At 35.0% G+C, this 22,693-nt stretch overlaps 1 protein-coding gene across 2 annotated transcripts in view; it reads right to left on the bottom strand.

The window, feature by feature from the left end:
* The window catches only part of LOC149805422 (WD repeat-containing protein 20-like), an 80,575-nt gene that overhangs the window by 22,980 nt on the left and 34,902 nt on the right, over positions 1 to 22,693 (bottom strand). For both annotated transcript variants that reach the window (XR_016419624.1, XM_089949997.1), the window contains exon 4: positions 10,187 to 10,275. Coding sequence is in view for 1 of the 2 variants with exons in the window: in XM_089949997.1 (XP_089806123.1) it covers positions 10,213 to 10,275 (63 nt within the window). In the remaining variant the exon portion in view is untranslated. The remainder of the gene's footprint in view (positions 1 to 10,186; positions 10,276 to 22,693) is intronic.

The raw sequence follows: 22,693 nt of genomic DNA, 5'->3' as shown, positions 1-22,693 counted from the left end.
TTTTCCACTCAAAATTTGCCCGTGGTCAGAATCTAATTTTGTGTCTGGATTTTAGACTTTTTGGTCTCAGATCTAAGGCAGACAGGTATGAACTGCAAACAATGAAAAACAATGTTTCTAACACAACTAGGCATTATAGGTTATTGGAAAATCACCTGGAAGTTGATGTATTATGATGTATTCAGAAATAGCTTTCAAATTGTGTTTCCTACTCAAATTTCTGGCGAAAATGACACAAACCTCCAGGGGTTAATGTGTTACAGAAGTATTGACAAGTTAATTTAATTTTATCTTCTAATTAATTTTCAATATAGTCATCATAAATGCTAAATGCCTTTTTTAAATCAAAACTTTCAATGTGTCAAATGACTGCCACAGGGATGGATCCTCACAAAAACTTCCACAAGAACCTAAATACTTTAGTTTTTAATGGCTAAACAGGATTCAATTTGCCAAATGTTCTGAACCTAATCGTTCTGACATGATGACTCAAACTAATCACCTAATTATCTTCAACAAATTACAACTGTTAAAATCACTGTTACGTCTGGGTGCAGCCTAATTTCTTCTTAAAATAACACAGCAAACAAAAGAGATATGCTATATAACTAGTATCTCAGTATAATGTAGTACAGATCATGCTAATACATCTACCTGACCTGTGGTACATTGCCAATTAACTGGGTTTTGTGGTACAATTATTTCTATAAATAGTATACAACTAGAATGAACCTTAATTTGTTTCATTTAAATTTTTTCATCTCTTTTAATCTGTGTTTGATTTGGACTTTTAACATAGCTTTAAAAAGATTTCAGTCATATCGCTATGATGTCTGCAGTGTGACAGCTTATAGTGATGTCTAGCACTGGGGCATCATGCCTACCCAGTCACATTATCCTGACACCAGGCCAATCAGTCCTATACTAAGCTCTTAATGCTGAGTGTCAAGCAAGCAGCCGCTAGTACCATTTTATAAGTCTTTGGTATGACTCAGTTTTGGTTCAAACCCATGGCCTCCCATATTTGAAGCAGAAGCTCTAACCACTTAGGCCACCGGAGTGGTCTGGTATTAGATGCCAATATGGCCCGAGTTAAGAAGATGCAAAATAAACAAATATCCAATTTATGTATTCCAGATTTGTGAAGGGATATTTCCCACCCAATTTTCACATAAAGAGATTAAAAAAAAATTAAAGTTATCTGAAACTCTGATGATTTATTGCTCACTCTTTAAATGTTTCTGCACTTATGACATACTGTGTATACTATACTGTTATGTATCACAATATAACAATTCTAGCGATACTGATCTCTAGTAGACTCTAAAGTTTATGCCTTTGGATAATCTGTGAATTGTTCTTAAAAATATGCAATGACACATTTGAAAATAGCTTTAAGTTCTAATTAAAAACAAGAGACCCTACAAGGGACTGATGCTCTACTTTAATGGAATAAGACTATTTCTTCCTTTCAACTCCGGAGTGTTGAAACTATTTTTGACATTCTCCAGCTATAAAAAGATTTTCAAATTTGGTGCTGTAATGGGCATATTGTAAGTCAACTTTGCACCATTTTTACTTTGGACCAGCAAGGCGTCATAAGAGCCGCTTAGGAGAAGTAGTGATAGCGATATGTTCAAACTGTCAATTTTGGCAGTCCTATAAGTTGGACTGGCACTATCAACTACCGTATTTACCGTATGTTTTCGGACACCGTTTGTTTTCGGGGGGGGGGGGGGGAATATAATATTTAAATGCCTTGTAGGTTTTCGGACGTTGCTCCGCTATAATTTTTCTACAATTTATGTTTTCGGACACAATCTAGGGAGATCTGCTGCATCATTTTAATGTAAAATTCAGAGCATGCTAGCCATTAATTTAACTGATACAAAGTTTGCTTTATTTGGTCACCAATTATTTAATGTGATCAAGAATTTCCATTAACTAATATAATTTAAAATTCTTAATCATATGTATGTATATGTGTGTGTGTGTGTGTGTGTGTGTGTGTGTATGTATGCAGACAAATTGATAGATTGATAGATAGATAAACATTTTTATATTAAGCCATAGACAATAAATATCAATATCAAAGAATGAAAAGAAATATAATTTAATGCTGTAATATATTTAAATATATTATTCAATACCAAGTAGCTTGTCCATAGCCTTTTTTAGGTCCTTGGGTGAAAAGCCGTCAAATTCTGTATCATTATCATCATCCATATTGTTTAATTGTTTGTCATTTCTGATCAGCACGTTTTCACTTTGGCTCAGATTGACACTAATGCCGCACACCTTGAAAGATTTCATTATCATTGTGCGCTTTTCCTTCAATGTGTCCATGGCATTTAGAACCCAGTCCAATACAGTCTGTTTGCTGGCTGTCTTGATCCATCCGTTGCTGCTTTCATCAGATCATTATAATGCATTCGAAGCATCCCTGATGTATTCCATCCAGCTGCGGCGGATGTAGCTCTTGACAGGTTTATTGATGCTCATATCAAGAGGTTGCAACTTGGATGTGCAGCCTCCTGGTATTATTGCTGGCACAACATTTCCACGCCGAAACTGTTTCTTCACGTCATGAGGGATGTGAGCCCAGAACAAGTCCATTTCTAATAGTGATTGCTCTCTTCTGGTGAATGGCAAATAAATTTCTTCAATCCATCGCAGCATTTCGTCCATCCATGCTTTCTCTTGAACTGCGATAATACACCCTTTTGGTGCCATCAGAACTTGATGTCTCTTACCCTTGAAAATAATCATTGGGGGTAATACGTTGCTAGAACCTGCAATAGCTAAAACGACAGCAATGTGCCTCTTCTCAGCTCCAGTTGTATGAATCAGATAGCTTTTTGTTCCTTCTTTCTCCACCATTTTCCCTGACACAAGATCAAAGTACATCAGTGTCTCATCCATGTTACAGTGTGACCCCTCCATAACACGGCAGATGAGAGAAATAGAACCCGACCGCGTTATAGACCGAACCATGTTATAAGCAACCAGGTCAGTTAGCTGAAGAAAATTATGTATGTACCCAAAAAAAAATTGTGGGAAGGGGATGTAGGTAATAAATGCAGGCAGTAAAATATGTGCTTCATTGGCATGGTTACCATCTTAAATTGATGAATATTAAATGAGAAATACACCTGTAGTGAAAACAGAAAAGACATATATAATAGTTTACTTTATTTAGAGAACCACGAATTGGTTGTTGTTGTTGCTATTGTTGTGGGGTTTAACGCCATTTTTCAACACATGATAGGCTATACATGGCAGCCATTATTAATGGTGGAGGAAGAACCCAGGAAAACCCGGGAAAACCACCAACCCACAAGAAGCTACTGGCAAGCTTTCTCACACACCCACATTGGCTGAATCTGAGACTCGAACTGGCGCAGACAAAGGTGAGATGGCAGTGATCTGTAATGGACAGCGCTTTAGACCACTCGGGGGCCCCACAAATTGATACATATACCTGAATACTATTTATATATACATGTCTAATGTATAGCATGAATAGTATCAACACCGTGTACTCACGCGTGAACCTCATCATATACAATGAATCCACAATACAAGTGATTCCATCACAGATATGCACACACACACAGAGCTTTAAAATTTTCAATAATTTTGTCACAGGTCATATTGGTCTGAATTCAGTGGAATAATATAGCACAATCACGTAACAAATGACAAAGCACATTTACTTTTTAGTACGTACCAAGTTGGTAAAAGTTTGCATTTTAAGCCGCCGATGGTAGCGTTCGTAAGCATAAACTTTTTCCCTACAAAAAGAAACTTTCATGGCACAGTTATCGTGTTCCAGTCACGTTGGAAAATGCAAAAATCCATCAGATTCACAGGTCATATTGGTCTGAATTCAGTGGAATAATATAGCACAATCATGTGACAAATGACAAAGCACATTTACTTTTCAGTACGTCCCAAGCTGGTAAAAGTTTGCATTTTAAGCCGCCGATGGTAGCGTTCGTAAGCATAAACTTTTTCCCTACAAAAAGAAACTTTCATGGCACAGTTAACGTGTTCCAGTCATGTTGGAAAATGCAAAAATCCATCAGATTCACAGGTCATATTGGTCTGAATTCAGTGGAATAATATAGCACAATCACGTAACAAATGACAAAGCACATTTACTTTTCAGTACGTCCCAAGTTGGTAAAAGTCTGCATTTTAAGCTGCCGATGGTAGCGTTCATAAGCATAAACTTTTTCCCTACAAAAAGAAACTTTCATGGCACAGTTAATGTGCTCCAGTCATGTTGGAAAATGCAAAAATCCATCAGATTCACTTTTATTTAAGTTTGGTACTGACTTCCTTTGATGAAAAGTTCTTTGTTTTTATTGAAAGATTGTAGTCGGCTTTCTTTGATGAAGGGTGCATGCAATATTGAAGTCACCGCTAAAGGACAGCTTTGGAGAACCAAACAAATGCCCATTTCTTATTGCGGCAGCAACATCAAATATTTGTATTGCATGATTGAGATAGATTTTTTTTTCTCCATTTACCGAGTACGTTTTCATAACAAGCGGTGCTTCAAAGGTAATGTTTCCTATGAAATTTCAGCAAACTATTTTATCTGGGTGCATTTTTAAAAAGGAATTGACTGTAGTTTGGACTATTCTAGTTACTGTCCCTCCATGCCTATTGAATAAACCAATAAGTAAGATGTAGTTTTTATTTATTATTTTTTTATTTTTTTACATTTGTGGTAGCAGCGTGATGCAGCCTTCCACGCATGGTCTGAAAATTAACAAAAGGTCAACAAACAATAAAGATGCAGGTGTTCTGGTTTGATGACAGGGATTATTACAGAAAATGTGAGTGTTCTGAAGGATTTAATTCTGACTGAAAAGAAGAGGTATTTTACTTACCATCCACATACAAATGTCAGTCTTTGTAAATATATTAATTACTAGTGAGCGGCCGAAAATCCAATGAAAGATTGATTACGAGATAATACCTCGTCCAGTTGGTCTCCATTATTTCACAACATACAGTACTCATGCTAGATGTCATGGTAAGCGGATTATAACATAACAATGCACTGTTTAGATGGTTTGTCAATATGGACAAAGAATTTGTTTATGTAACAATAGATAAATTTCAGTGCATTTTATATCCAGTTTACATCTTCCTTTCATGGGGCCTCTGAATTTCTGCACTCCAAACCAATGGTTTTATATTAAAGTTTAAACAGCCAACAACGTCGACAATAAAAAAAAAATCGCCACATGGTATGTTTTGCCACCAATAAAGAAAAAGGATCCAAGTTTGTGACATTGGCAAAGATCTATGCGATCCCAGGAAAAACTTTTTTAGTGTTACTTTTTGTACTTTTGAGAAGAAAAAACTACTTTTTCGTGTACGAGAAAAAATATACTAAATTTCAGGAGCCACACCATGATCGTCTTGTATTATTCATATGCGATCTCTTCCCCAAAATGATAATAAAGTTTTTACATTTTTTTTGTACTTTTAAGAAAGATTTTTTTTTGTGTACAAGAAAAATACATGTATACGAAATTTTGGGAGCCAAACCACGACCGTGTTATATCCGAATTGTGTTATAACGGAGTGCGCAATAGTGGGGTCACACTGTAATAATAAACTTATCATCAAACTTTTCCTCCTCATGTCTGTCCATCACAAACTTGTGTAACGAAGCAATCTTTTCTTCCAAATCCTTGGGTAAACGTTGGGCAAGAGAGGTCCTGCTTCTGAGCACAAACCCAGGTCTTTTCATGAAACTCTCCCCAAGAAAGACTGGCATGGAATTTGCTCTCCGGAAATTCTGTTGAGACAAGCTCCTTGGCATATATACATATTCCCTCAACAATGACTGGAATTAGTCATGCTGAGTGAGCACCAATGAGCTCTTATCATCCATAGCTAATCCATATGAAATGGGTCGTCCACACTTAGGCAAATGTCCGTTCAAGTTCAGATCTGCAGAAAAGTAAATTTTCATCCAGGTACTCACTGTGGACTTCAGAATCTTGAATTTTTCTGTTGTAGGTCTAATTCCCAGACATTTTGCATTGTTTTAATGTATAATCTTTTTATTTAATTTGTATTAATATCCTAATTACACAGAAATAAAGCTTGTGTGCCTTTGTAATGTAGATTTCATTGATCACTGATTAGCAGAGGGTTAAACTGTGGATTGCAAGATTACTAATATGGCAACTCTTGTGGAAAATACGCACACAATCGTGGCTCTAATACATGTATGGCTGTTTTTTCTGGTGGATGGACATGTATCAAATAGACAAAATAGGCAAGTAATGCCTGTTTTTCATTCATTATCCTTTCCGTGGTGCAAACAAAATACTTGTTTTACTTCATGGCAGCACATCATCATGTGAGTTAACAGTAACTTCATTACAGACGTGGGGTGGGAAATAAATCTATCTTCATCTATGAAGACCCTATGCTGAAATGACCATTAATTCAGGTGAAATAATGATAACAAGATTTTCAATATGGCCACTGTGGCCGTCATATTAAACATTTCAATGGCACCACTAGGACTGACTATACATCATAAGAAGTTTAATAAAAAACCCACATTGATATGATCACCTACTGAGAAGGAGTCATGATTACAAAATATTCAAGATTGCCACTATCACATCATCTTGGACATCAAATTGATACCATTTTCAATTTGGACCAACTATACATCATAAAAGTTCTTTTAACAGCATCCCATGTTGGTATGACCATCCATTCAGAAGGAATAGCAATAATACGATTTTCAAGATGGCTGGTCTGATGCCCATATTGGTGATCAAATTTGCACCATTTTTTTTTTTTACTTAAGACCAACTAGACATCATAAGAAGTCTTCTGGTGAAAATACCATGTCAATAGTATTAATAACAAGATTTTCATGATGGCTGCTATGGCAGAAAGATTGGACATCAGATTAGACCCATTTTCATTTCAAACCAACTATACATCATAACTAGTCTTTCAGTGATTACCACATGTTGATATTACCAGGAGAAGAGTTGTAGCTGTTGCACTAGTCCCTGAAAAGCCATTACAAAATGTAAACCTTCAAAGTGGAGGGCATTCTTGCACATGGGGAGGGGATCAGTGTCCCTACTTTACTAGTCAAGTATGATGTCTGTCTCTGGTCTCAAGTCCTTATTACAGTACAGTGGTCCCCCCCCCCCAATACAGCCACCACTTCTGAACCGGTAAAGTAAGATGGGTGGCCTTTCCAGAGGGGGACTAAATTTTTGGTGAGAAGTACATGTATATGTAATGTACACAGTAAGAAAGTTACATACTTCAAAGCATTTAATATCTACACTTAAAAGTAACATTAATTATTAAAAGGTCTTTTCAACATCAAATTTTTTATTCCACATAAAAAATTTCAGCAAGTCCCCCTCCCTACCCCCCGATGTCATTGAGTAGAATAACTGACTTTTTTCTAAAGTAGCATATCTCCATTTATGTGATAACATGTTAAAGTCTGATAATGATTTTTTTGGATGTTGCTAATTGTTCAGTACTGCAAAAAAATTTAAGAGTGGACAAAAATGCCTTTTTCATAAAGGAAGTGATAGATGTACTGTCACGTGATTTTCGGTCTTTGTCTAGTAGCCTGTTTTGTTCAAGGTTAATTCCTGTGTGTGTTAATCCACAAAATCTAGAGTTAACCTAGGCTGACCATGTTATGATCTTGTTTACGTGTGTGATTTGGATTTTTAACGAAGCTGTACAAATTTTTCAGTCATATTGCTACAATGTCGGCAGTGTGGCAGTTTATAGTGATGTCTAGAACTGGAGCATCATGCCGCAGACATGTAGCATGATGTCCCACCCAGTCACATTATCCTGACACGAGGCCGACCAGTCCTAACACTAACCTCTTAATGCTGAGCGCCAAGTGAGGCACCTGTAAGAACCATTTTTGTAAGTCTTTGGTATGACTCGGCCGGGGATCGAACCCACAACCTTCTGCATCCGAGGCGGATGCTCTAACCACTAAGCCACTGGAGCAGTGTGTTATGATCTTGACAATTGCGTCTGGTTGTAATCATCAAAGAGAAGAACTAGACTGCTGTGTGAAGCCCAAAACTCTACCATAACAATGTTGAGCCCATTTCCTGTAAATGTCAGCTTTTATAGATGATATAATATTAGTTTTAGTGTTACATGTACTTTAGCTAACGCTTCTTTCAGTAACGGAAACCTGACAATGGGGGACAGGTATCAACAGCAGTGATAATCTGATTGAATACCTTACCATATGAATTAATTATTCGTACTGGACATATCTGAAATAAAAAGTGGCCATATGTGAGGGGAACCTTTTACATTTTTGTACTAATATGCTGGCCTCTGGTTGCATTAGAGGGGTGGTCATTCTTGAAGGGTACTTTTGAACACAAACTCACTGGTGCTAAGGGATTCTGGCTGTAAGAAGCAGGTGGCCGCTGGTCAGGGGAGCCATTTAAGAGGGGGACCCCTACTGTGGAATATTCAATTCTAATCATGATGCACAAACACTGACAGACATTTCATACATGCAAGGCTGGTCCCATGCATGTCTTCAACTTCCTTAAATAGAATTTATGCACTATGTTGGCAAGGTCTACCAATTCTGTTACAGTGAAGACTGTCGACAAACTTTCAGGAAATAAACAAGCAAAATTTGTTCACTTGAACAAATAATCAATACTTGTTACTTAATATGCCAATAAATATCAGCAATGTGAGCAAAACCGACCAACAATACTGTGCTGGACAATACAATCAGAATAAACAAAAGTCCACAATTCAAGAAATTCATATAAATATAAAAAAATTCATAAAATAGTAATTGTAACATCTAGTAATACTGTTACATTCAATACTATAATGACTGTCCATGGATGGCCAATAATCCACATGATGTAACTTACATTTTGTGATATATACAGGATATTTGTTGTATCGAGCAAAGAAATAAAAAACCAGGTAAATAACTATAGCCATCTCAAGTATATGTCAATGTGGTCATGTACATAAATTTACTGGATACTCACCTCAAATTAAATACTAATTGTTGTACTGAAGTTTAATACTAATATAGTTTAACCAAAGCCTATTTAATCCTGATTGATTAATGCTCTGCATATTAAATGTCACCACAAATTTCCAGACCAAAATAATTATTGATTATGATGGACTTCTACATTGTTAACCATGTAAAGGTACGTGTAATGAAATTAAAAAATAATATAACCATTACTAAAAAAGTAAGCAGAAGGATTGGGAAGAGTTTCTTCCCTTTGTCTAAATGGTAAGTAGTCAGGAAAGATATTTTCACAATTGCTGGATTCAGGAGATATCTATCATCTTACTCATGTTGATGAAATTGGGAAATGTATTCATAGGAGAAATCACACATCTTTTCTGATAGTGACCGTAACATTTGACCCCAAACTCAATACACTTCTTCACCCCAAGTGTAAGACATCGACAAATGTTTGTCCAGGTCTGTTAGACAGAACTAATGTTATTGTGCAAAATCATTATTCTTCTTTCAGTCACAAAGGCCTTAAACATTCAGCTGACCTCTAAATCAATCAAAGTTTCTTCCTTACCCCAATTGCAAGTCATCTATGGGGTCTGTTAACTGTAGACAATAATGTGCATATTGTGCAGAAGAAAGCGAGTTATTTTGCAGAAAGTATTTGTTTTTACAATACAGTGACCTCAACCTTTTAACTCCAAAACTGACAGGTTTCTACCTTAAGTGCAAGTCATCCAAAAAATTGGGTCAATCTACTTGGTTGAGAATTCTAGTTTCTGTCCAGAAACCATTTTGTTTCTCTGGGTCACAGTGACCATGATCCTTGAGCTTTTGACTCTGAAACTGATGCGTGTTTTCCCTGAACCATGTGCAAGCCAAAGTCAGGTAATTATTGATGGTGGACAACATGAGTTATTCTGCAGAAACAAAACTGTCAACAGACAGATGAGCAAACATCATACATTATGTTCTCTACCTTATGACTGTGATGTATAAACTGAGGGATCCAAGTTTATGTTTCAGGATCTGGAAGCAGTGGAAGCACTCACTGTGATTTATTGTTTAAGGATTGATAGACAGGTTAAAACAATAAGAGATATCATAGGACTGAAAGAAACTCACCAGTTAAAAGTGGTTAAAAGCAAATTCTATACAATAGTTCCATTGTCTGATGTCTGCTGATTATTCATTGTATGTTGCTGGGTCAACCCCTGAAAAATTTTAAAGTTTACATTATTTTCAAACCTTTTCAATGCTACTGAGAACAATAAATTAGCTCCAAAAAAGCAACAACAGAATATTTCAAATATATATGTTAATACATTAAGGAAATATTTTACTCTGAATTAAAAAAAAGGCTGTCGAATACAGTAAATCCTATCTCGTGAGCCCACTCATTCTGCAAATGTAAAGCAATGTATAGAGACAGGTGCTCTCTCAAAGCAGATTTGTACAAGATAACCCATTTTCATGGCTGAAATTCAACAGGGCTTAAAATGGAAAAATAACCACAATTACTGTACATGTATTTTATTTAGTCATAGTTCTTGTTAAAATATTGTACTGATTTCACCCCCAAATAATTCTTTATAGAAATCAAGTTATACAACTATCGTAAAACATCATATATACATGTATATATTTGAAGATCAAGTGTGCATATATTAGCATGTTGACTGCAAAATAAATAATTATTCTGTCAATAAGTTCACTTCACATGTGCATAAATTTCTGAGTTAATTTAAATGTACTACGAAAATATCACAATTGACTATGACAACACTCATTCTGTATATGAATTTCATTGTTCAGGTTTTGGGCAGAATTTGAATATACATGTAAATTCACCAATTAATGAGATCAAGACAACTTAACCTGTCCAGATTAAAAAATAAATTTATTTCAAGATAAAAGCCAAAGGTCTAATTCACTGATGAATTGATGAGATTAACCCAATAAGAAGAGGGCATAACTAGCTGCTCTACAGTGAACAGATAATGGCTTCGAGTGTGGGTTTTAATAACCATAATGGTTTCATGGGTGGGTTTTAATAACAACAACATAAAAGAGCAAATAACACCACAAACCTTTTGACAATGATAATCAACTCCAGAAAATGATAATCACTTATTAAAGACAAAGACAAAGACATAATTCATCCCTGGCATAATGGATCAACTGCAGAGAGAAACAATGTACTCAACTGCAACAGTGAAGCCCTTTACAAAGTTTTCTTCTCATGATATTATTGGCATTGTCGTTTTTCCCAAAAAATAAAGAATACAAAGAAGGAATGATTATTCATAATGGGGATTTACATAAATTTGGCACTATAGTGGTGGTTGTTACATGTACACTGTACCCTGATCTGGTTTAAGGACTGTAGCATATGACTACTTAAAAAACCAATAAGCAGTCCTGTTTACAAAGGACTAAATAAAGGTCAGTGGTATTTATTTCTTCTTGTGATGTAGTCATTCATAGCAATGTCAAAATGCAGTTACCCCAAAACAGTGGTCGCTGGTTGTGTTCAGTGGTAGTTGCTTATGACAGTGCATTTATATACTAAAATGTATCCATGCATGATGGTTGTAGTTATAAATGATAAGTAGTCATTCAGAGCAGAAGTTGCTTAAACCAGGATTTATTTTAATATTAAAGTGAAGAGATTAAAATCATACCTGTATACAACACTCAGAAGTATATCCAGGTGTACATGTATTAATGTTGCACCCTAAGCTTAACCGGGGACATTTCCCCACCCCTAATGGCTTGACCCTCCCTTTTTTCCCCTCCCAAATCCTGATTGTTATAAGGGTACAAAGGTACATACAAGGTCCCCCTGATAGTTCAAACAAGGTGGAACACTGCATAAAGTGTATTTATTCAAGTATAAAAAGCACCTGCAGCATATTGCACAGACCCACATTTGTGGTCACAAAATGGGTCATCAGATCAGATTCTACCTTCATAATGATGATTTCAAGTCAAAACAGTAGACTCTTACCTGTTGGTGCAAAACAGTAGACTCTTACCTGTTGGCGCATGATGCAAATGGCAAATCTGTCTCCCATGTTCAAAGTTTATTGTAGTTTATGAAGTTTTACATGATGAAGTCAGTACATCCTTGAAATTTTTGTGAGCAAGGGGTAAAAAAAGAAGCCAAAGTGAGTATGACAACTCACCTCCTGATATGTAAATAATAACCAAATTTGCAAAATCAGTTGGCCAAGAAATCTTCATCAACATCACTGAAATAAATTTCAAATGAAAGCATAGCATCCTACTTTCTGTTGAAATATTTTCCAATGTTGATGATAATACATGTACAGCATGACCCCACTATAGCACGCTCCATTATAACACAAATTTAGATATAACGCAGTTACTGTTGTAGGATTTAGCACCATTTTTCAGCACAAGATAGGTTATACATGACAGCCAGTATAAATGGTGTAGGAAGAACAAGGGAAAACCCCAGAAAGAACCACCGACCCACGAAAACCTTCTGGCAAGCTTTCTCACATACCCACACTGGCCAAGCCCGAGACTTGAACAAATGCAGACAGAGGTGAGATAGCAGTGATCGGCAATGGTGAGCGTTTTAGACAATCTGCCCCTTGGGGAAGAGATCATGTACGAATAATACAAGATGATTGTTGTGTGGCTCCTGAAATTTTAGATGTTTTTTTCTTGTACATGAAAAAATAGTTTTTCCTTCTGAAAAGTACGAAAAATAACAAGTAAAAAGTTTATTCAGGGATCATGCAGGGCTTCGCCAATGTCGCAAATTGTGATTTCATTTTATTGGCAACAGTGTTGGCTGTTTAAACTTGTATACACAACCATTGGTTTTGAGTGGAGAAATTCAGAAGCAACAGGAAAGGAAGCTGCAAACGTGCTATAAAATGCACTGAAATTTATCTATTGTTACATAAACAAATTCTTTGTCAACGTTGACAAACTATCTTAACAGTGCACTGTTATATCATAATCCACTTAAGTTGACATCTTGCATGAGTACTTATGTTGTGAGATATCCGTTGTTTATTTTTACATTTCTGGTAGCAGAAATCAACCGGACGAGGCATTATCTCATAATCTATCTTTTGTGGGATTTTTGGTCACTTGCTAGTAATAATATATTTACATAGACTGACATTTGTATGTGGATGGTAAGTAAAATTCCTCTTCTTTTCGCTCAGAATTAAATCATTCAGAACACTCACATTTTCTGTAGTAAACCCTGTCATCACAGGGGCTCATTACAAAGAAAACTAGGAATTTCCGTTAATGAATCAAGGGCTGGGGGTCTAACCTGTTATAGTGTTACAGGTTAGACCCCCAGCCCTTAATTTACTGATGGAAACTCCTAATTTTCTTTGCATTAAGCTCCTGTGCCTGTCATCAGACCAGAACACACAAGTCTCTATTGTCCATTGACCCTTTTTTAAAATTTCTGACACATACATGGAAGGCTGCATCACTCCACTACTACAAATATCGAAAAAAAGATAAAAAATAAAACAAGATCTTACTTGTTGGTCTATTCAATAAAATGTGCCCAGACAAAATAGTCTGCTGAAATTTCAAAGAAAACAGATTACCTTTGAGCACAAATTGTTATGAAAGCGTACAAAGCAAATGGAAAAAAATCCAGTCTCAATCATGCAATACAATTATTTGATGTTGCTGTCACAATAAGAAATGGGCATTTGTTTAGTTCTCCAAAGCTGTCCTTTAGCAGTAACTTCAATAACGAATGCACCCTTCATAAAAGAAAGCAAACAAGCTTCAATAAAAACAAAGAACCATATCAAATTTAAATTAAAGCAATGGACTGTTTCGTTTTCCAATGTGACATGAACAAGTTTACTGTGCTGTGAAAGTTTCCTTTTTGCAGGAAAAAAGTGTATGCTTATGATTGCTACCAACAGCGGACTAAAATGCAAACTAACTTTTACCAACTTGGGATGTACTGAAAAGTAAATTTGCTTCATCATTCGTTACGTGATTGTGCTATTTTTATCCACTGAATAACCTATATGACCTGTGACAAGATTACTAAATATTTTAAATGTGTGTGTGTGTGTGTGCATGAGGTGAGTACATGGTGTTGATACTCTATTCATGCTATACATTAGACACGTATATATAAACAGTATACACGTACCAATGTGTGGTTCTCTGAATGAAGTAAAATATATATGCATTCTCTGTGTTCACTACAGGTGTATTTCTCATTTAATATGCATCGATTTAAAGTAACTGTGCCACTGAAGCACGTATTTCTGTGCCACATTTATTACCTACCCCCTTGCAAATTTTTTGGGTGCATGCATCATTTTCTTCAGCTAACTGACCTGACTGCTTATAACACAGTTCAGTATATAACACGGTCAGGTTCTATGGCTCCCAACTACCATGCTATAGTGGGGTCACTCTGTATAAGAAAGCGATTGCTTACAGTTTTTATATTGTTATGTGTTTAGGCCCTTACAAAACCTAACAAGAGTGAAGACAACAAGCTTTGTAAAATTTAACAAATAATTTATTTCCCTAGAAAAACAAGGTAAAAATGAGAAAAAGAACTTCAGTTTTACTAATCAAATGCAAAAATAATCCAGGAATTAAAAAATAGAAGTCCTTTAGTAATAAAAAGTTCTAATGAAACTGAGTTTGAATTCCAATGAAATCCAAAATGGAAGGCAATAACATATGCTGTTGCCAGTGTCATACTATGTGTCAACAGTTCTTTGTTGATTCTGTTGAATCACAGAAAATAATATTCCAGTGCTTAAATTCTGTATAAATTTTCAATAACTGTCTTTGTCCAAGAATAAATTAAAAGCACTAGTATTTACAGGGAAAAGAATCACTTTTCTTTAAAAAATAAAATAAAATAATTAGCCCCAAAACTGGTCACAACATAAAACACTTTAACTTCTCAAGTGTTAAGGCACTAATCACTATTCTTTCTCAAAACATCAATAATAAATCTAGCTACAATGCAAAACAGATGCCCAGATGTGGGTCAATCCTCTGGAAAAAAACAGAGTTTGTAACAATTGTTACATGTTTTCTGTCACATACTCAATGTATGGCCTTGATTCTACTTTATAAATCTTACTTTGAGAAATAAAAATAAAGTTAAAAAAACGTTTACTACAACTCTTACTGGTTCTGAATCAAGGTCAGGAACTAAGTAAGCATTTGATATAATGTTTCTATTATCAAATGTTTATTAAAAAAACCCAGGTCAAACAGAACTTAACTGAATTTTTGGACAATGTCAAATCCAGTAAATAAAATTACATTACAATAATATGTATAGGATTTAAAAAAATTTAAAACTTACAAACAAGCAATTAAGTTAAATCAAATATGAGTTAAATATACATAACAATATCTTCATCAAATTTAATGGCACATCAGCGACACTTTTCCCATGCTGAAAGGCTATAACTGCCCAGATAGTTTTTGTCAAAGCTGGTCAAATCATGTACTGTGGATGTTAGCTGGTGTGTTTTGTTTAAATGTTTTTTTCTTTCTATAAATGTTTTTCTGCTTTTAGTAATGGAAGCCAGTGTTCATGGTGGAGCACCATCATTAGTGAATTCCTGAAAGGCATTTAAGCAAAAACAATTTCTGTCATATTTGATCCAATTCTGTTATGCGATAAATTTGAAGGAGTCATGAAATGTTTTCTATTTTTAGTAACAGCAATCATATCTGATGGTAGGTTCTGCTGACAGGTATTTAACACATTAATCCCTGGAGGTTTATGTCAAATTCGAGTAAGAAACACATTTTGAAAGCAATTTCTGAATACATCCTAAACACCAACTTCCAGGCGATCTTCCAATAACATACTGCCTAGTTGTGTTAGAAACATTGCTTTTCGTTGGTTATTTGGCTCGCGCATGAGCAGACAGGAAAAGTTGGATTATTTTTTTTTTGCTTAACAGACCCATTATTTTCGTATCGAGATCACTCTTTATTCCAAATGCCCATCTTAGCCTACTTTTTGCAAAGGTTCATCTGTCTGTTTGCAGTTCATACCAGTCTGCCTTAGATCTGAGACCAAAAAGTCTAAAATCCAAACACAAAATTGGATTCCAACCATGGGCAAATTTTGGGTAGAAACAAAAATCAGGTTTAAAAAAAATGAGGTTTTTCCATCTGTATTTTGTAGTACAACAAATTCCAGATTATTTGGTATCATTGTAGAGCTACATCTGTCTACCTTTCTATAATACCACCCACTTTAGTGTATCATGCATGACCATGATGCTACAGAGCTCGGCAGTAGGCTACTACCTACTTGTCACCAGGGGTTAATGTTAAGAAGAAATTTGTTAGTAATGGCGAATCCGCATCATCTGAAAGCTTTAATTACCACAATGCATTCTTTAAAATTTCAATTTATGAGAAGTTATACAAAGTATCTTATGTTTTTGTAACAGCAGCCCTATCTGATGTTGGATTGGCATCATCTGCAAGACAAACTGAAAGCCCTTTATGTCCGTGTGTTTCCTAAAAGTTTGGTCAAATTCTGGTGGGCAAGTCTTCTCAAGTGTTTCAATTTCTAGCCATATCTGATGGTGGATCAGAAACATTTGTATCAAATTATAAGCCATGCATGCTATAAATGGCTTCTGTAAAAATTATGCTTAATATTTGGTTTATACTTCTATGACAGCAATAATTCATGGCAGATTAGACCAGCAGTACTTACTTGAGATCCCTCATCCCTTACTTGAAACAAAATCACCTGCCCTGGCTCAAATTCCTCTTGCCCAAAAGGGTCATATATATTTCTTGCTATTATTCTGATGCAACACTGAAATTACTATACTTAAATAAAAAAATAATTATAAAATTGCTTAAGATTTAACCAGTTTCTGTTATTAGCTTCTCAAAACACTGTACTTCAAAATATTTGTGGGTCCCTTTCTAAAATTTAAGCTGATTTGATTTGACTTAACTTAAAAGAAATGTTTTCTTTAGATCCTTATGTCTCTATTAATGTCTTCTTTGCTAAATGGATCAGAAGAACTGGCTAGAAAGAAAAGGTCTTTCTAAGAAGGCTAGGATGTACAGTATATACAGGTTTAGCATGCATACATCAATGGATCATACCACATAAAGCATTAAAAGTAGGCCAGTGGCCTCCATTAGTTTTAAAAGGTGTGGTAGCAACAGTGGTGCATCCAATTACACGTCAAGTTTCATGATAGGAGCATAAACAGCACCGAAACAAGGAACTTTTCATACAAATTCTGACAATAGTGACGTAGCATGAAAATATTGGTCAAAGTGGTAAACGGATGTAGAACTTTTCAAGATGCATCCTTTGTGTTTCTACATGTATGTACATACCGTTAGCACAGTATGGATATATAATAATGTAACATGCCAAAAACTCATGTGGTAAGGAGTTAATGTAAACACTTTAACAAAACCAGTAAAAGATGAAATATAAGTTATGATGTGCCAGCATTTATACAGTATACAAAAAACTTGAGCTAAACATGAAAACCTTAGCCACGAATGGACAACTAATATACACGTACAAACTCAGCCCAAAGGGGAAGGTGCTAAGAAACCTATTACAAACTGTTGCCTAGAACCTAGTAGGAAAAAATAGTTCACATTCACTGGCGATGTACATACATTATGTTTGTGTATACTTTTATCTTTGCAGATGCCGACACAAATGCCAAGAGTTGGGGGGAAGGTGTAGTACCACAGCTTACCTCTCTTCATACATGTGAGCTAAAATTCATATAATCAACATACAGTGGAACCCCCACTATAATGCATGCCAATTTAACGTGAATTCTGATATAACTCGGTCGTGGCGTGGCTCCCGACATTTCGTATATTCGCACATGAAAAATTATTTTTTTGTTCAAAGTACATGAAATAGTGGATAAATAAATTAGTATCATTATGGAGAGGAGATCGGGTATAGATTCCAATTTAATATGATCGTAGCATGGTTCCTGAAATAGGGTGTAAAATGTTTATTATCATTTTGGGGGAAGAGTTTGCATATAAATTTTAATATAATACAATCGTGGCATAGCTTCTGAAATTTAACAATATCACCAGGTTCTTAAAGTGTTATGCCAAACATAAACATTATCGGAAATGTTACTTATTACTGATCCAGCAAAAAAAGCCGCCAGCATGTTTGCTGGGCTTGGTGGTATTGTTAGACGCAATCAGTTGACCAGTAAATAATGTCCGCTTTATTAGCTGGAAATTGAAAGGGTATGAAATTGTACATGCGTTCAGCTTTAAAAAAAAATACATATAAGTAACTCGTGATGTTTGCAGGCCTATTACACTTAGTTCTCGGGTTTTACATGTGCATGGGGTTGGCTTATGAACGCGTTGTTAATTTCCTATTTTCTTTTAATAAAAATATTTTACCGTTATGGAAAAGCAAGTTCACAAATGCAATTCGTTCTCTGCACTTTGCGCAAAAAAATGATTATCATTTTGGGGAAGAGATCATGTATGAAATTGAACACAATACGATATATAATACGATTGTGGTATGGTTCCTGAAATTTTAAATACATGTACGTGTATTTTTCTTGTACCAGGAAAAATTACTTCTTTTAAACTAAGAGGTGTGTAAAACGTTTATTATCATTTTGGGGAAGAATTCGCTTATGAATTCGAATATAATATAATCGTGGCTTGGCTTCTGAAATGTAACAATTTCACCAGGTTCTTGAAGTCTTATGCCAAAATAAACATTATCGGAAATGTTACTTATTACTGGTCCATGAGTAAAGCCAGTGAGTCGTCTTTGTGATTGTCTTCAATTAATTCTGTATACCATCGTTGCTCAAACAATAGCCAACATGTGTTTCTTCAACTGCATACACAACCAATCAGCAGACAATGCAGTGGTTGATAAAAGATTCTCACAATTTAATAAACATCAAAAAACGAAAGCTGCCAACATGTTTGATGGGCTTGTCGGTGTTATTTGACGCAATCAGTTGACCAGTAAATAATGCCCGCTTTATTGGCTGGAAATTGAAAGGGTATGAAATTGTACAGGCGTTCAGCTTTACATTTTTCTTTAAAAAGTGACTTGTGACCAATGCAGGCCTACTGCACTTTGTTCTTGGGTTTTACATGGGTATGGTGTTTGTTTATGAACTCGTTATTAATATCCTATTTTTTATTAAAATATTTTACCGTTATGGAAAAGCAAGTTCACAAATGCAAATCGTTCTCTGCACATCTGAAGCAAAAGTTACATGAACGCTGAAAGCATGTGTTGATTTGTAATTATTCTGTTGTAGTCGTTCAAACAAATAAGCATACAAGCGTTAATTATTGGAAATTTGCAACGGATAAATGTAGACGGAAACACACGAGAAAATTTTAGCAGAATGAAATTTGTACAGACACCATTCACATATCCTGTAACGTAATGAACCGTACACGTGCTTCGTCTTTCTTAACCTAATTTTGCTGTTAATTTTTTCCATTGAATTCAGACACATAATGATGTGTGACAAAATTAGTGAATAGTTTAAATATGTATGCAATTTTTGCAATGGAATTACATATTTTATGGATAAATTTCAAGCCTTGACGGTACGATATCAGACGGCAAGTAAACGGTGTTGATACTAAGTTTATTCTATATATTAGACATTGAATTAAGATACAATGATTAGGGGAAAAAATACTGAATATTATAAATCTGTGTGCAATTTTTCAGTGGAATTCCATGCATTATAGATGAACTGAATGCCACGACGGCACAATAGTAAACGGTGTTGATACCCTATTCATCATATACCATAGACATGAATACATTTATATGTGCCAATGAGTTGTTCTCTCAAAAAAGTAAAATACTGCAAAACCCCACATTAACGTGATCCAATTTTGTAGACCCCAAGTATCGCGCAATAGTGGGGTTCCACTGTATCTGTAAAATATGAAATTATCAGTTTTGTTTAGCGATATATATATATATATATATATATATATATATATATATATATATATATATATATATATATATATATATATATAATTCTTTTTTGTTCAACATATTAACGTATCTCTTTACATGAGTGTGAACAAGTAATATGCACTATTCCAAAAGCAGCATATATTAATTGTACATGTAGCAAATAAATCACTTGTTAGAATACAGAAAAGTACCATATATACTTGTGTATAAGCCCGTTCACATATAAGCCAACCCCCCAAACTGAACAGGTATAAACACTAAAAAGTGCATGACCCACATATAAGCCAACCTACAACTCAGAGACATCTCAAGATGCACAAGTTCTAAATGCATTTACTTAAGCAAAGTTATATTTTAAAAAATTACATGTATACTTATCTCGAGGTTGGTGTGCATGATTAAAAAGAAATGGTATATACTTGTCTGAAAAGTAATTTATTTAATTTGCTGTTTTCTTGTTTCTGCCTAATTTAGATTTGTGTATAATTTGATCAAACAATGACAAGAATTTAGCATTTGCGAGTTGCTGTAACACCACCTCTCCCTTTTGACTCGATTACTGTTTGTTTATGCATCATTGCATTGGGCATTCTGTATCAGTGCACCTGTAATTACGTTTTTACATTGCTTTGAAATTGTAAACACCTAACTCATTAAAATGGAATCCCAGTATGACAACATAATGAACAAACAATACGATTTGATGCTAATACCCTAAAAGCTGAGTCGTAGTTTGCTTTGATGTAAGCGACCTTACACCATACCTGCCAACTTCCACGCCAGGAGGAAAAAACACTCCAGATTTTTGGGGTTGCTCCTTGCTTACCTCCAGATTTTTGCAGAGAACTCCCGATTATTACATTATGTCTTTGATTTTCATTTCTTCTAAACAAGAAAAGTCCTGTTCTGTTCTGTTGTATCACCTGTGAATTACTGTTGTGACAAAATAATTACTTTACTATAAAGAATTAACTTCTTCACTAAATAGAATGTTAAGTTTAAACATTATTCATGTAAATTAATGTTTTTTTACCTCTAAAATAATACAAAATAAAAAAATAAACCAGAACAAGAAAGTAAAGCACAACAATAAAATCGTCCACAATTAATTTCAATCCAAAGAATGATCACTACAAATGCTATAACTCCATCTGTTATAGCGCAATTCCCACGAAAGAAACTTACATGAGTGGACACCTAGCATTTTCATACCGTATATACCAATGATGATTACCATCGTTAACTTAAAAGCACAAATGAAATACATGCCATGCAGCAAATGTGTCCTCAAAAAACTAATTCAGAATACATGTTTTATAATAAACAATACTAAATACTTTATGAGTTGACAATAAGGAAGTAAGGTCAGATATACAAAGAGGGAAAATAGTTGTCACATGTACGGTACCATGAGGCTGGCTATTTTGGTACCTTTAGTTTCAACAAAATTGGGAATCCTTTATTTGCCAATCAATTGCTGGTGCTTGCGTAACACAATAGTGTAGAACGTGGTTTCTTTGAATCATGGTGGAGGGCTAAAAGTTTCACAAAATAGTTGCATGGATAAGGATTAGCTTTTAATTAGTCGTGCTGGCTTTCTTGCTTGTTTATTTAGACTAATCTCTAGCTATTGTGCAGTTTGACCACAGCTGACCAGAATATGAAAATAGGGCATGTCACAGAGAGAAGAGACAAGTCTTTTTTGCGAATTTCACACATGCTGGACCAGGAAGATCGAGCAATATTTAGTGAAAACAAGGCTTTAAAAATGCCACATAAAACCTCCTGATTTTAGGTCCCAGTATCTATTTTTTTATCCAGTCTCCCTACTTGGCTTTTGAAAAGTTAATAGGTATGCATCTGACCCCGTTTTACAAAACTACAGTAATCGTGCTAATATTAAGGAATAAAAGGCAATTACACATCAATGCACTTGTATAGTTACCAGTCAAAATTCCCTCTTATCACAAGCCAGTTTCAGGGTTTTAATGATTAACTGGCCTGTACTTCTGTTGCAAAACGAAAGAAATTTGCCGACTATCAACATATGAGATGCCGAAATATCAAGCTATCCATTGTGTGGAAAGTTATGATGTTTGTTCAGCTAAAACACAAAACTAAAACTGATTGATGTTGATCTAAGTTGAACTATATGAGAATTTTAGCCTTTATTATTACCACTCTTCATGAACATGTAAATTATGATGGTTATGTGCCGTGTACAATTAAATGTGCATACTTTTCTAAAAATATTACTTCAATTTGTAGGATCGCTTATATCATTGAAAATGAGTAACTTGTGACTGCGTGATTCAACGTAAATGAAACAGCTATTAAGGACTATAGTTGCAATAATATCTGGAAGAATGCAACTTGGTCGAAACAATGAATAAAGCAAAATCTGCATCTAATATGTTTGGGAATCAGTAAGAATTTAAGTGACGCTATGCACGCATTGCACTGTGTAAGTACTGTACATTATAGTTCAGCATGGTCTCCCTGGTAAACTCAACCAGCCCGCGAATTATGAAGTCTGTATTTACCTTTATTTAACTTCGTGTTGGAAAAATCAGAAAATATGCACATGCAAAATAATAACAAAATTAATCATA

This window comes from Sinohyriopsis cumingii, chromosome 2 (genome assembly GCF_028554795.1).
Source record: "Sinohyriopsis cumingii isolate HCF-2022 chromosome 2, ASM2855479v2, whole genome shotgun sequence".
Lineage (NCBI taxonomy): Eukaryota > Metazoa > Mollusca > Bivalvia > Unionida > Unionidae > Sinohyriopsis > Sinohyriopsis cumingii.
This window is presented reverse-complemented; position numbering and strand designations above follow the sequence as displayed.